Raw genomic sequence first — 12,518 nt, 5'->3', positions numbered from 1 at the left:
TTTTTATTGCAGCAAGCTAGATAATGTTAATAGTTTGGAAAAACAAAATCCTTCTATCAAATTTACATGTGAATGGAAAACTTGAGGACTGTGTTGAACTTTGAGGTAAAACATCAGAACTCAACTTTGTCTCTGATATGTGCATGTTTTGTTAGAGATAATTATCTATTGAAATTGAATTGAATTTAATTATCAAATTAAATACAATAATACAACACTAAAACAAAAAGGGCAGTGTTGGTGGTTCTCATATTATTACTGTTAACACCCCAGCTGTGACATTTGCATAGACAGTATTCTGTATATTATTCAGTTGTGTTTATAATTGTACTAGAATAATAACAAGCTAAGTGTAGACTAAAAATTAACTGGCTTATTTCTTTTACTTTCTACCTTTTTTACTTCTCCAGTCGTAAAAATCCTCTTGGACTGATTGTCGCTCTTAACGATGATGGAACAGCATCAGGTTCTCTGTTCTGGGATGATGGAGAGGGAATCGGTGGGTGTTTTCAGCTGTACACATACAACATTACACTATTTACACACAACAGACTGTGTTTGTGCTAGAGAAAGTGTTTGTCAACCTTTTACTGTAATGTTCAGTAATATAGTGTACTCTTCTGATGTTGTAAACAGTGTGAGTGTGTGTGTGGTGCCGTGTGTATGTGCTACTAATTCAGAATACACCCTGTCATACTGTAATAGGAAATTAAGCATGTGTTGGTAGGCTTTGGTGTAGAGAATATAAATTAAATGACAAAATGGTTTTCCTTTTAATGTCACCATCATTCTCTTTCTTTCTCTGTCTGATTTTTTTTTTCCATTCTCGACATTTTCTTCCAGGCACTTATGAGAAGAATGAATACCTCCTGACACACTTCAATGTGCTTAAGGTACAGTACTACATTAACAAAAAAGTATTCAGTCCCATTTCCCCTGGCCATCTCTTAAAGCAACTCTCACACCAAGTTATTTGTCTCTGGCTACCCTTTTCACATTACTATGAAGCTGTCCATGCAGTCAGATCCTATGCTGCAGCTGTTTGGTTACATCCCACAGTGAATCCTAACACACTGGTTTGTCAATGTAGTATGCCACTCTAGGTATTGATAGTGGTACACCATGGGTGGTATGGTCTTGACGTACTATTTAGTATACTAGTGTACAGTTAGGAACTGTTGATAATAGGTCTTCTGGTTTTCCAGTTTTGATTATGAATACAGATGTCTTCCTCTTTTGGTATGGAGAGGTACTTCCTATCATGTAGGCACAGCTGTATCATCTGGAGCCCGTGCACTGTGCACATTTTCAAAGAAGACAGGACGTAGGGTTCCCGAGTGGCCCAACAAAAAATTGTCCATCCTATCATCAGGAGATTGTGTATACAAATCCCTAGGATGACTTGGCCAGGAGTTCAAGAGAGCAAAATTGGCCATGCTCCCTGGGTGGGAGGGATGTAATTAACCTCTCCCCTGTCAATCAGAGTGACACTAGCCCATCACAGGCATTTGTCAGTTCATGTATGTGGAAGAGGGCAGATAACAAATTCCTCTGATTATATTCAGCTGCCCTTTCATGAAGCATGAGCAGCAGTTCTTTAAGATGCACTGGGTAGCTTCAGGTGTCTCAGAGAAAGCATGCACTAACCTCCAACCTCCTTGGTTGGTAGCTGTCACCTGATAGGGTAAAGCTAGTTAGTGGGTGTAGCAAATGATCACATTCGAAAAAAAAAAAAAAACATTAAGTGATGTGGGGTAATCATCTCAATTAACTTAAAGTATATTTAATAAAAACTGAGCCAGACATAAACATTGATAGCCACTCCACATAATCTCTTATAATCACTTATAATCTCTTATCTCTGCCTTATTGCTGTAGTCTTCACAAATAATAATATGTCTGAAAGGAGACATGTGTTAGACTTCTACCCTGCATGACCTCTTCATGCATATAGAGTCAAGCAGGAAGGCCCCAGTGGAAAAAGAATTTTGCCATCAGCATTTCACAAGATCAGAGTGATGATTGTTTTGCTAATAATATTTGATTGCTAATAGACCAGTATTCAATGTCTATATGAGAATAATTGCATAACCATTTAACAGTAATATATATATATATATATATATATATATATATATATATATATATATTAGTCAGTCAGAGCAGAGTCAGGCAGAGTTATATCCACCACATTTGTTTCAGATTTTTTTTCTCCTGGTGTGTGTGTTTCAGAACACTCTCTCGTGCTTAGTTATGCATAATGGTCTAGCTTCAGCTGATCAGCTCATACTTGGCCAAGTAAAAGTTTGGGGTGCAGGAGATCTCCCCATCACTAAGGTGACCATCAAGACAACTGGAACTGAAACACCGCTGACCACATTTTCCCATAACCAAAACACACAGGTAAGACACTGCTGTAGCACTGACAGCACCATCTTCAAATTGATGTGTGTTTGTGCGTAGTATGTGCAATTTATAATTAATTTAAGAGTACTCGGGCTACTGAAATATAATAACTAAAATTATAAATTATTATTATTCTTCTCATCCATGTAATTATCCACTCATCCAATCCTGTGTCAGCAGCGCAGTGCATACAATCATGCAAATACAGGTCAAGAGCTTTAGTTAAAGTTCACATAAAACTTCAGAATGGGGAAAAATGTTCTCTCAGTGACTTTAACCAGTATTTCAGAAACTGCTGATCTCCTGGGAATTTCTTTAGACTTTACATAGAATAGTGTAGGGGGAGGAAGAAAAGTGACCGGCAGTTCTGTGGGTGGAAATGCCTGTGTTGATGACAGAGAGCAGTGGAGACTGGCCAGACTGGTTCAAGATAACAGGAAAGCTATACCATTTCACATAATCGATGTTTACAATTGTGGTGAGCAGAAAAACATGTCAGAATGCCCAACATGTTGAACCATGAGTTTATGCATTGTGCTGCTGCCACATGATTGGCTCAGTGGATAACTGTGTGTGTGTGTTTTATCTGCATTTATGTATGTATCTATCTAATCATCCATCTGTCCTTCTATTACTACCTCCTCATTTTATGAGCTGGCTCTGCAAATTTTATTTTGAATTGATTGAAAGTTCACACCTTGATAAAGTCAAAGTGAGCAGGACTTTGAGAAATAAGAATGTAGCCGAGCTTAGTGAGAGATAATGAATAACAGGGTATGTATACTTATTTGAATATGTAGCATTCAGTCGAGTCATTTATCTTTGTTATTTTTATTTATTTTTTTTTTTACATTTCCCTAATGCAGGCCAAGTTTAATAAGGCTAGCCAGTTCCATCTGTGTGTGTACATAGAGAAAAATCATTGTATTATATTTAGACTAGCATAATCATATTATGTCTAAATGAGATTTAACACAATTGTGTCTTCTTCTGTTTTAGGAGCTGATCATCGACGTGACAAACAACTCACATGTAATAGGACAACAATTCTCAATCACTTGGAGCACAGGAATATGAAAAAGGAAAATGCAAACACAAATCAAGATCATCTCTTTACTTCCCATTATTTGAATTGTATTTATAGAGTCAAGTAGCATCAGCAATGAAAAGCAAATCTAAGTGAATTCTGTCTTATGTAAATTGTACATGGTGAGCTTATTTTCCAGAGAACATCCAAACTGTAAGAAACTAATTGTAATAAATTAAAGCTGAAAAAAAAAACGTACCACATGGGGTCTGTTCGTACAGTACAGAGTGCTTCACTGGAAAACTGTGTCTGTGCACCATGGGAAGATGATAATAATAACCCCTAATTATCAACAATCACATTTTTCGGCCGACAACCTGCCAGGCCGACTTCATGCACCATTAGGTCTCAGCTATAATAATATGATCATCAATTATTCATTTCACGATAAACATAATGATATCAATTTAGTGATGGGAATTGCAAATTGATTTCTGCTCTAATTGGCAATCAGCATGTGGTATGTGAGGTGCATGTGTTGGTTTGGAGGAGGGTGAAGGTGCCTTAGGTGGTCGCTAATGACGATTATACCGGAGACATATCCTTCCCAAGATAGTGAAGGTCCAACTGTGCATATAATTATTTGGTGTTTCATTTGGAGAGATGGTGCATTTGAAGCAACTATTCAATTAGCAGAAAACAGCAGTCCTGTTTCCCTGGTAGGAAAAACTGACATGCACATGGCAGGATGCTGAAACAAACACATACACACACACACACATACACACACACACACATACACACACACACACACCCACCTGCTTGTTAGCAAGAAAGTTTAATGAAGACTGAAGACTTTAGTTATTTATAAGTCAAGGACTGTGGTGCACACAACATAAAACATAAAACAAGTAGGATAGAAGTATGAACAATAAATCAAAATCATTTCACGATAAACATAATATACTACCCTTCAAAATAGACACTATGTACACAGGCAAACAGAAATATTAGGATCAGCTGCACTCTTAGGAGAAAAAGGATTTCTCAAGGGTTCTTTGGATACCAGGGGTTCTCTACTTTCTCCACTTAACTTCTCTCACAGAGAAATCATCTGCTACAGAGGGACAACCTGACACATGCTTTAAGGTGTAGCTAGCTAATGTGCAAAAGCTGTAATGGTGAATTATGTACATATGCAATGATGCATAAGCACAATGAGCTTTACATTCCTCACATTTAACTGTCTCCTACCAGACTGACAATACTGTGACATAGCCAGAAGCCCACCTTTTACAACACTACAAATACAACATCTAAGGTGACTGCCTCTAAAGGCTAGCTATTTTGCAGTATCAATATACATCAGTACTTTTTTGCAAAGTCATTGTTGGAAGTTACATTTTGAGATGTCTATCATAACAACTATTACGTTTTTGCTGCATCATCAGTTCCCCAAAGATACGAGGGTTCCTCTGATCGACTCGCGATTTCAAAATCCTCCATACATTTTCAATAAGATTCAAGTCAAGAAACTGCTTTTAGATGCACATATCTGTGCTACTTTTTTAGCAGAGGAGTTCTGCGTGGGGTGTAGAAGATGATTGTGTTGCTGTTCATTGCTTATTGTTCTCTGTGTAACTGTTGTTCCTGCTGCTCTCAGGTCTTTCAACACTTTATTATTTGCTTTGGCTCTGTAGCTATTTTCCATTTGAGTATTCTTTATTAATGTTCTTCCTTCATCCTGGTGATCACCTGCAAACTTCAGTCTGGCTTTTTTATCATCATAAAATAGGAGTTTCTTCCTTGCACAACATCCTTTCAGGCCATGATGATGTAGGACTCTCTTAATGGTGGATGTACATACTTTGGTGCCTCCAGCTCCTTCACCTTTCTTTGTTGTTGTCTTGGGGTTTATTTGAACCTTTCAGACAAAAGTTAATTCATTCCTAGGAGTTACTTTGTGCCTCTTTCCTGAATAATGCAGTATCTGTATGGTCCCAAGATTTTTATATTTGCATACAATTGTTTGTAGAGATGCCCATGGTACTTTCAGTTCTTTAGATTGCTCATAAGGATGATCCAGACTTATGGAGGGCCACTTTTTTCCCCCTGAGGTCTTGGCTGAGTTGCTTGGAATTTTCCATGATATTAAGAGCAAGAAGGCACTGTCTTTAAACGTAGGTCCTTTTACAGCCACAGGGGTGCTCCCAATTAACTCCTAATTATGACAATTGGCCAATAAGAATCCTGTCATCCTGACGTATGCAAACTGTTGACCCACAGGAATTATGATATAGTGAATTAAAGCTGAACTAAATTGGTCTGTAATCAATTGTTTTAAAATTACCTGTGATATCAAAAAAATAGTTGCCATAATTTATACATGGAGATGACCACAGCACTCCCACCACTAAGAGGGCCAACATTACCCTTGCAGAACCTAGAGACAGTGCATGGTGAAGTCCAAATAGCAGCAGTGTTATCTGAGTGTAAAAATGAGGGTATCATTAGCTTTTGAGTACAGGTTTACTGTACCTGTACTTTAGCCACAAGCTGCTGTGGGAATGTGACCATAGAAAAGGCAGGAGACACAGCTTGCATTATGACAGGAGATTTATTATCTCAAAATCATAGCATAAACACTGAATAAACCACCAGCTATATATGACCCTCCTCACAGAGGTGTTTCAGCCAAACAAAAAAAAAAAAAACCTCAATCAGGCAAGAGGATCCCTTTATAGCGAATGGTTTAAACCAATATACCACCCCTGGAACAATGCTGCAGCCATGAGCCCAGAGAACAAAAGGTGAGAGAATGAATCCATCAAAATGCTAAATAAAGCTAATTAAGAAAACTCTTTTGGTGTCCTGTCTCTACTCTAATGTGCACCTTGGACCAGGGAAAGTAACCAAAATATTTTCAAACCACAAACAAAATGAAAAACACAAATGTATACAAATAATATGTATTTTTTGTGGGAAGTGGTAGCTCAGTGGATAGCTCAGTGGATAAGATGTTGGACTCCTGAGGTTGAGAGTTCAAATCCCAGCACCGCCAAGCTGCCACTGCTGGGCCCTTGAGCAAGGCCCTTAACCCTCAACTGCTCAGGTGTATAAATGAGATAATTGTAAGTCGCTCTGGATAAGGGCGTCTGCCAAATGCCGTAAATGTAATATAACAAACAAACAAAACTGATTTGAGACAGCTTATGACATTGTCACAGCTGCTAAGCAGATATCTCTGTGTGGCCCAACATCTGTACAAAATGAGAAGAAGAAAGGGAAAAATGGATCTATGAAAAATACTTCATACTATGTCACTTTGGGACTTTGTTGGTATGTGTACAAATGCACACAAGAAGGCCTCCACATGTTTAAAAGGTAACCCCAGAGTCATGTGCCACTAACACTTGCAAGGCATACAGTTCTCTCACTGTTTTTACTCAAGTGATAAAACATGATATACAGTGCTTAACATTATCGCCAAACAGTACAATTTTTGTTTCATCTGCCCAGAGAACACTCCTCCAAAAGGCTAGTTCTTCATCCTGGTGATCACCTGCAAACTTTATCATCGTGAAATAGGAGCTTCCTTATACAACAGCCTTTCAGGCCATGACAGTGTAGGGTTCTCTTAATGGTGGACGTAAATACTTTGGTGCCTCCAACTCCTTCACCTTTCTTTGTTGTTGTCTTGGGATTTATGTGGCAGTTACTTTCTGCCTCTTTCCTGAATAATGCAGTGTCTGTATATAATGCAGTGACTTCGATGGCATGTGTGCAGATGCACACGAGAAGACATCCACATGTTTAAAAGGTAACCCCAGAGTCACTTGCCAGCAACACTTACAAAACAAGCTTATTGGCAAGGCATACATCTGATGCATCCTCTCATTGTTTTTGCTTAAGTGATGGCTAGTAAAAAGCAGTTCCCCTTCAGGAACTCGAGCTGCGTCACGAAACGCTATGGGAACGCCCCCGCGTGACCGCGCTCTGAATCACGTGTCTAATCCGTCCAATGGATGGGCGAGACGTCACGGGCGAGGTGACGTAGCGACCCGGAAGCATAAAAGCCCGAGCGGCGAGCCCCGCGTTAGCTTCCTGTTTTCAGCAAGCGCTCTGTGTTTATTGTCTGTCTATTTTTGTCTTTTGGTGTTTTATCGTTGGCATGCCGAAAGCCAAGGATAAGACTAAGGGCGAGAGCGGGCAGCGCTTCAGGCCGTGTGTTCCTCCCTGTCCGCGATTTATTACGGGCGGGGATACACACAGTCTGTGCATTGCCTGTTTGGGAGCGGAGCATGTTCAGTCGGCTCTCGAGGGAGCCGGCTGCGCACATTGCGAGCGTTTACCGCTGCGCACTCTCCGCTCCCGCTGGGCTCTCTTTGAGGAGGGAGCCCTCACTAGCGTGCCTCGCGGTGCCGGCCCCGCTTCTGCCGAGGCAGAGCGGCGGTTGCGCTCGTGGGGCTCGCAGATGGACCTGGCGGAGGGAATGGAGACGGGCCCGTCCCTTTCTCCTTCCTCACCCTCCAGGTCCTCTGTCCCCTCCCTGGGCTCGGAAGCACGCTCTGCGGTTTCTTCCCCCCGGGGAGCGGACTCGGCGCTCCACCTATCGTCCTCCGAGGAGGTCGATGTGGAGAGCGTCGACCCTGAGCCGCAGTCTCCTCAATACGGGGAGCTGCTCGAGGTGGTTGCACGGGCAGTCGCTAAGCTTAGCATTGACTGGCCCGCTGAGTCACGGCCTGAGCCTCAGGGCTCTAGACTGGAGGAGCGTTTTTTGCGCAGTAGGCCGCCACCTCCGCCCCGGAGCCTGCCCTTTTTTCCGGACCTCCACACTGAGGTGTGGAGGTCCTGGAATAGGCCATTTTCGGCCCGGTTGTTCAGCCCCACGTCTTCCCATTACGCTAATGTGGCGGGGCTGGACTACTCCGGTTACAGGGCGATGCCCAGGGTTGAACAGACGCTAGCCAGCTATCTGTCCCCTGCTGCTGCATCGTCCCTGAAGGCTCCGGCGTTGCCTACCAAGCCGCTGCGGACCACCTCAGCGCTGGTAGGCAAGGCGTACACGGCAGCAGGTCAGGCCGGTGCGTGTCTGCACACCATGGCGGTGTTACAGGCGTACCAGGCTGACCTGCTTACAGAGCTGGATGAGCAGGGGGAGAGTACGTCTGAGCAGGTAGCTGAGCTCAGGCGGGCCGCTGATCTGTCCCTCTGTCCCTCTGGCGGCGGAGAGGCATCTCTGGCTGACCCTGTCCGATATGAAAGAGAAGGACAGGGTCGTGCTCATGGACGCCCCGCTTACTTCCTCGGGCCTGTTTGGTGACGCGGTAGACTCCGTCGTCGAGAGATACCAGCAGGCACGTGCTCAGGCGGCGGCGTTCCAGCGGTTCCTCCCCCGTCGCTCTCTAGCTCGTGGGGCTGCCGGGCGGGGGCAGCCCCCTCCGTGTACGGCCCCCTCCTACAGGGAGGCCCAAAAGCAGAGCGTCGCCTCCCGTGCTCCCCCGAGGCGGGAGCAGGAGTCGCGACGACGCTCTGGGCCCGGCCCTTCGGGCACTAAGGCGGATCTGAGGACCGTCCTCATGTCCAGAAGGGCCGCGGCTAAGAAGCCCTGATGGTTTTGGCCCAGGGCTTCCGAGGGCGGGCCCCTCCGGGGCGACGCGGCGTACACCTCATCTTACGGTGCCCGGGTCCCCCCAGTGCCCTCAGGAGGTCGATCTGCCAACCCTGCCACCTATGGTGCTTCAGGGCGCAGCGGTCTCCGGCGAGCGCCTCTCCCAGTTCTCGCCCGGCAACGTAGCGGGTCTGGGAGGCTCGCGGCCTCTCCTGAGGCCTTCGCAGCGGTTAGCTCATTTCCCCCATGTCGGTTCGCCGCCTCAGGGCACCCAGCTAACCGCTTCTATTACACCAGAGGTCAGTCTCGAGAGACTGATTCCCTTAGTGAGCTTTCTGGCAGCATGGAAACTTCTGCCGAATGTGTCTCATTGGGTCCTGCGTACTGTAGAAAGAGGCTACCGAATTCGGTTCGGCTCGCCTCCACCTCGTTTTTCTGGGGTTCTTCCCACTGTGGTGGGTCCCGAGCAGGCTCTGGTATTGGAGCAGGAAGTACGTACTCTCCTGAGGAAGGAGGCCATCGAGGTGGTCCCTCCTCACGACAGGGAGTCAGGGTTCTACAGCCAGTACTTCATTGTTCCCAAGAAGGGGGGAGGGCTGCGTCCCATTTTGGACTTGCGGCAATTGAACCTCTCAGTCGCTCGACTGAAGTTCAGGATGCTTACGGTCACTCAGGTCGTGTCTCAGATCAGGTCCGAGGACTGGTTCGTCACGATCGACCTAAAAGATGCGTATTTCCACATCTCCATCCTTTTAGCTCATTCAGAGCAGATGGCGGCTCGGCATCGAGATGCCGTTCTCGCCCATATGAAGGAACTGGGGTTAAGACTAAACGCCGAGAAAAGCGTGCTTTCTCCAGCTCAGAGAACCGCTTATCTAGGCGTCGTGTGGGATTCGACCACGATGCAGGCACGTTTGTCTCCTGCTCGGATCGAGTCGGTCCTCACAGCGGTCGCGAGAGTGAAAGTAGGCCGGTCACTCACTGTAAAGCAGTTTCAGAGACTGCTGGGCCTATTGGCAGCTGCGTCCAACGTGATACCGTTTGGCCTGCTGCACATGAGACCCCTACAGTGGTGGCTCAAGACCAGGGGGTTTTTCCGAAACAGAGGAAACCTGCTCCGCATGATCAAGGTCACGCGACGATGCCGCCGTGCCTTAGCTGTGTGGAGAGAACCTGGGTTCTTGTCTCAGGGCCCGGTCCTGGGAGCTCCTGGTCGCCGCGTAGTGCTAGCGACGGATGCGTCCCTCACCGGATGGGGAGTGGTCATGAGTGGCCGTCCTGCCCGTGGTCTGTGGAGCGGCCGCCATCTCACTTGGCACATCAACCGCCTGGAGATGCTGGCTGTGTTTCTAGCTCTGAAACACTTTCTCCCAGACCTGAGAGGCCGCCACGTGTTGGTGCGCACCGACAACAAGACGGTGGTCTCTTACATCAACCGCCAGGGAGGTCTGCGTTCGCGCCCCCTTTACAGGCTGGCGCTCCAGATCCTTGTGTGGTCCCAAGGGAACCTCCTCTCATTGAGAGCAGCCTACATCCCTGGTCATCTCAACGTGGGAGCGGACGCCCTGTCGAGGCAGGGGCCGGTGCCCGGGGAATGGAGACTCCACCCCGAGGTGGTGGAGCTCATATGGCGTATGTTCGGCAGAGCCCAGGTGGATCTGTTTGCGACGCAGGAGACATCGCACTGCCCCCTTTGGTTCTCTCTGATTCATCCAGCTCCTCTTGGACTGGATGCCATGGTACAGCCGTGGCCGAGGCTGCGTCTGTACGCCTTTCCTCCGGTCGCTCTGCTCCCGGGAGTTCTGGAGAGAGTGCGCCGGGACGGAATTCGTCTACTGTTAGTAGCCCCGTTCTGGCCGGGCCGAGTATGGTTCTCGGACCTGATTTCCCTCCTAGACGGCTCCCCATGGGAGATTCCGATCAGGAGGGATCTCCTCTCACAGGCGGGGGGCCATCTTCACCCCCGCCCGGAGCTGTGGAAGCTGTGGGTGTGGCCTCTGAGGGGGCACAACTCCGCGCTTCCGGTCTCTCAACCGAGGTTGTGGAGACCATCCTCCAGTCCAGAGCTCCCTCTACGAGGAAACTGTACGCCCTGAAGTGGAAACTTTTCACTTCCTGGTGCGGAGACCGCCGGCTTGACCCTGTTCACTGCCCAGTTGGTACAGTGCTGGAGTTCTTGCAGGCCCGCCTCTCCGCGGGACTGACCCACTCCACCCTGAAGGTGTACGTGGCGGCTATTGCGGCCTGCCACGCCCCTCTCGATGGCCAGTCAGTGGGCAGGCACCCCTGGGGGACACGTTTCCTCCGCGGTGCGCTGAGGATCAGACCTCCAGCTCGATCTCGGGTCCCCTCGTGGGACCTGGCCGTGGTTTTAGAGGCTCTCTGCAAACCCCCCTTCGAGCCCATAGAGGAGATTTCGGACCGTCTTCTGACGTTGAAAACTGCCTTTCTCTTGGCAATTTCCTCTCTTAGGAGAGTGGGGGATCTTCAGGCCCTCTCGGTGGCCCCTTCCTATTTAGACTTTGCGCCTGGTTTGGCCAAAGCATTCTTGTACCCCTGAGCGGGGTACATACCGAAAGTCCCCTCCTCGGCACCACAGCCGGTCATGCTGCAGGCTTTCTGTCCTCCTCCCTTTAGGGAGCCCAACCATCGGAAGCTCAATTGTACGTGTCCAGTGCGAGCACTGGATGCGTACGTCCACAGAACTGCCCTGTGGAGAAAGGCGGACCAGTTGCTTGTTTGCTTTGGTCCCCCTAAGAGGGGTTTTCCTGCTTCTAAGCAGACCCTCAGCCGGTGGATTGTAGAATCCATTTCTCTGGCTTTAGAGTCCTCTGGTCTCCCCAGTCCCCTGGGGGTCAAGGCTCACTCTACCCGAGCGGTGGCGGCCTCTAAGGCCTTTCTGGCAGGTGTGTCCTTACAGGACATCTGCAACGCGGCGGGATGGTCCACGCCCCTGACCTTTGCCAGGTTTTATGACCTAGATACCCGAGCCACTCCCGGCTCCTCTGTCCTTGTGCCTTAGGCTTGCCTCCTCCTGGAGACGTTTTCAGACATACCAGTTTTAGTTTGGCATCTTGGATAGACTTTAGACACTGGCTGCACAAACACAAGTCTTGTAGAATGGCTGTTTAGGTTAAGTACACAGTATATAGTTAAAAAAAAAAAGAAAGAAAGAAATAGGGAAATCCAACTCAAAGTGAAGCCACAGGCCCACTGCTTTTTTTTTTTATTGTGCGCAATTTAATGAAACCATGATTATACTAATGAAATCATAATGTGTGTGTGTGGGATGAGGGCTATTTTATCACACTTTTAATTTCCTATTTTAAGATGTTGAATTAACAAAATAATGCCAATGTTTTTAATCCAATATGCTCTGCTGTTAAGAAAATGTCTCCTCAGTTTAGTGAATAAGCTGACAAAGCACTCATCTGCTACATGTATCTCATAATTTTATTCATAAAAAATTCAGTC

The 12,518-nt window shown here is 46.6% G+C and overlaps 1 protein-coding gene across 1 annotated transcript in view; it reads left to right on the top strand.

Annotated features, from left to right (window-relative positions):
* si (sucrase-isomaltase (alpha-glucosidase)) overlaps positions 1 to 3,691 on the top strand; it is a 75,884-nt gene extending 72,193 nt beyond the window's left edge. The window contains exons 45-48 of the mRNA XM_034305154.2: positions 411 to 499; positions 844 to 893; positions 2,233 to 2,403; positions 3,406 to 3,691. Coding sequence (XP_034161045.2) covers positions 411 to 499; positions 844 to 893; positions 2,233 to 2,403; positions 3,406 to 3,483 — 388 coding nt within the window. The 3' untranslated portion in view covers positions 3,484 to 3,691. The remainder of the gene's footprint in view (positions 1 to 410; positions 500 to 843; positions 894 to 2,232; positions 2,404 to 3,405) is intronic.
* The last annotated feature ends 8,827 nt before the right edge of the window (positions 3,692 to 12,518 follow it).

The sequence above is a fragment of the Pangasianodon hypophthalmus genome, chromosome 6 (genome assembly GCF_027358585.1).
Source record: "Pangasianodon hypophthalmus isolate fPanHyp1 chromosome 6, fPanHyp1.pri, whole genome shotgun sequence".
Classification (NCBI taxonomy): domain Eukaryota; kingdom Metazoa; phylum Chordata; class Actinopteri; order Siluriformes; family Pangasiidae; genus Pangasianodon; species Pangasianodon hypophthalmus.
Note: the sequence above shows the minus strand (reverse complement) of the source record. Positions and strands in the feature narration are given on the sequence as shown.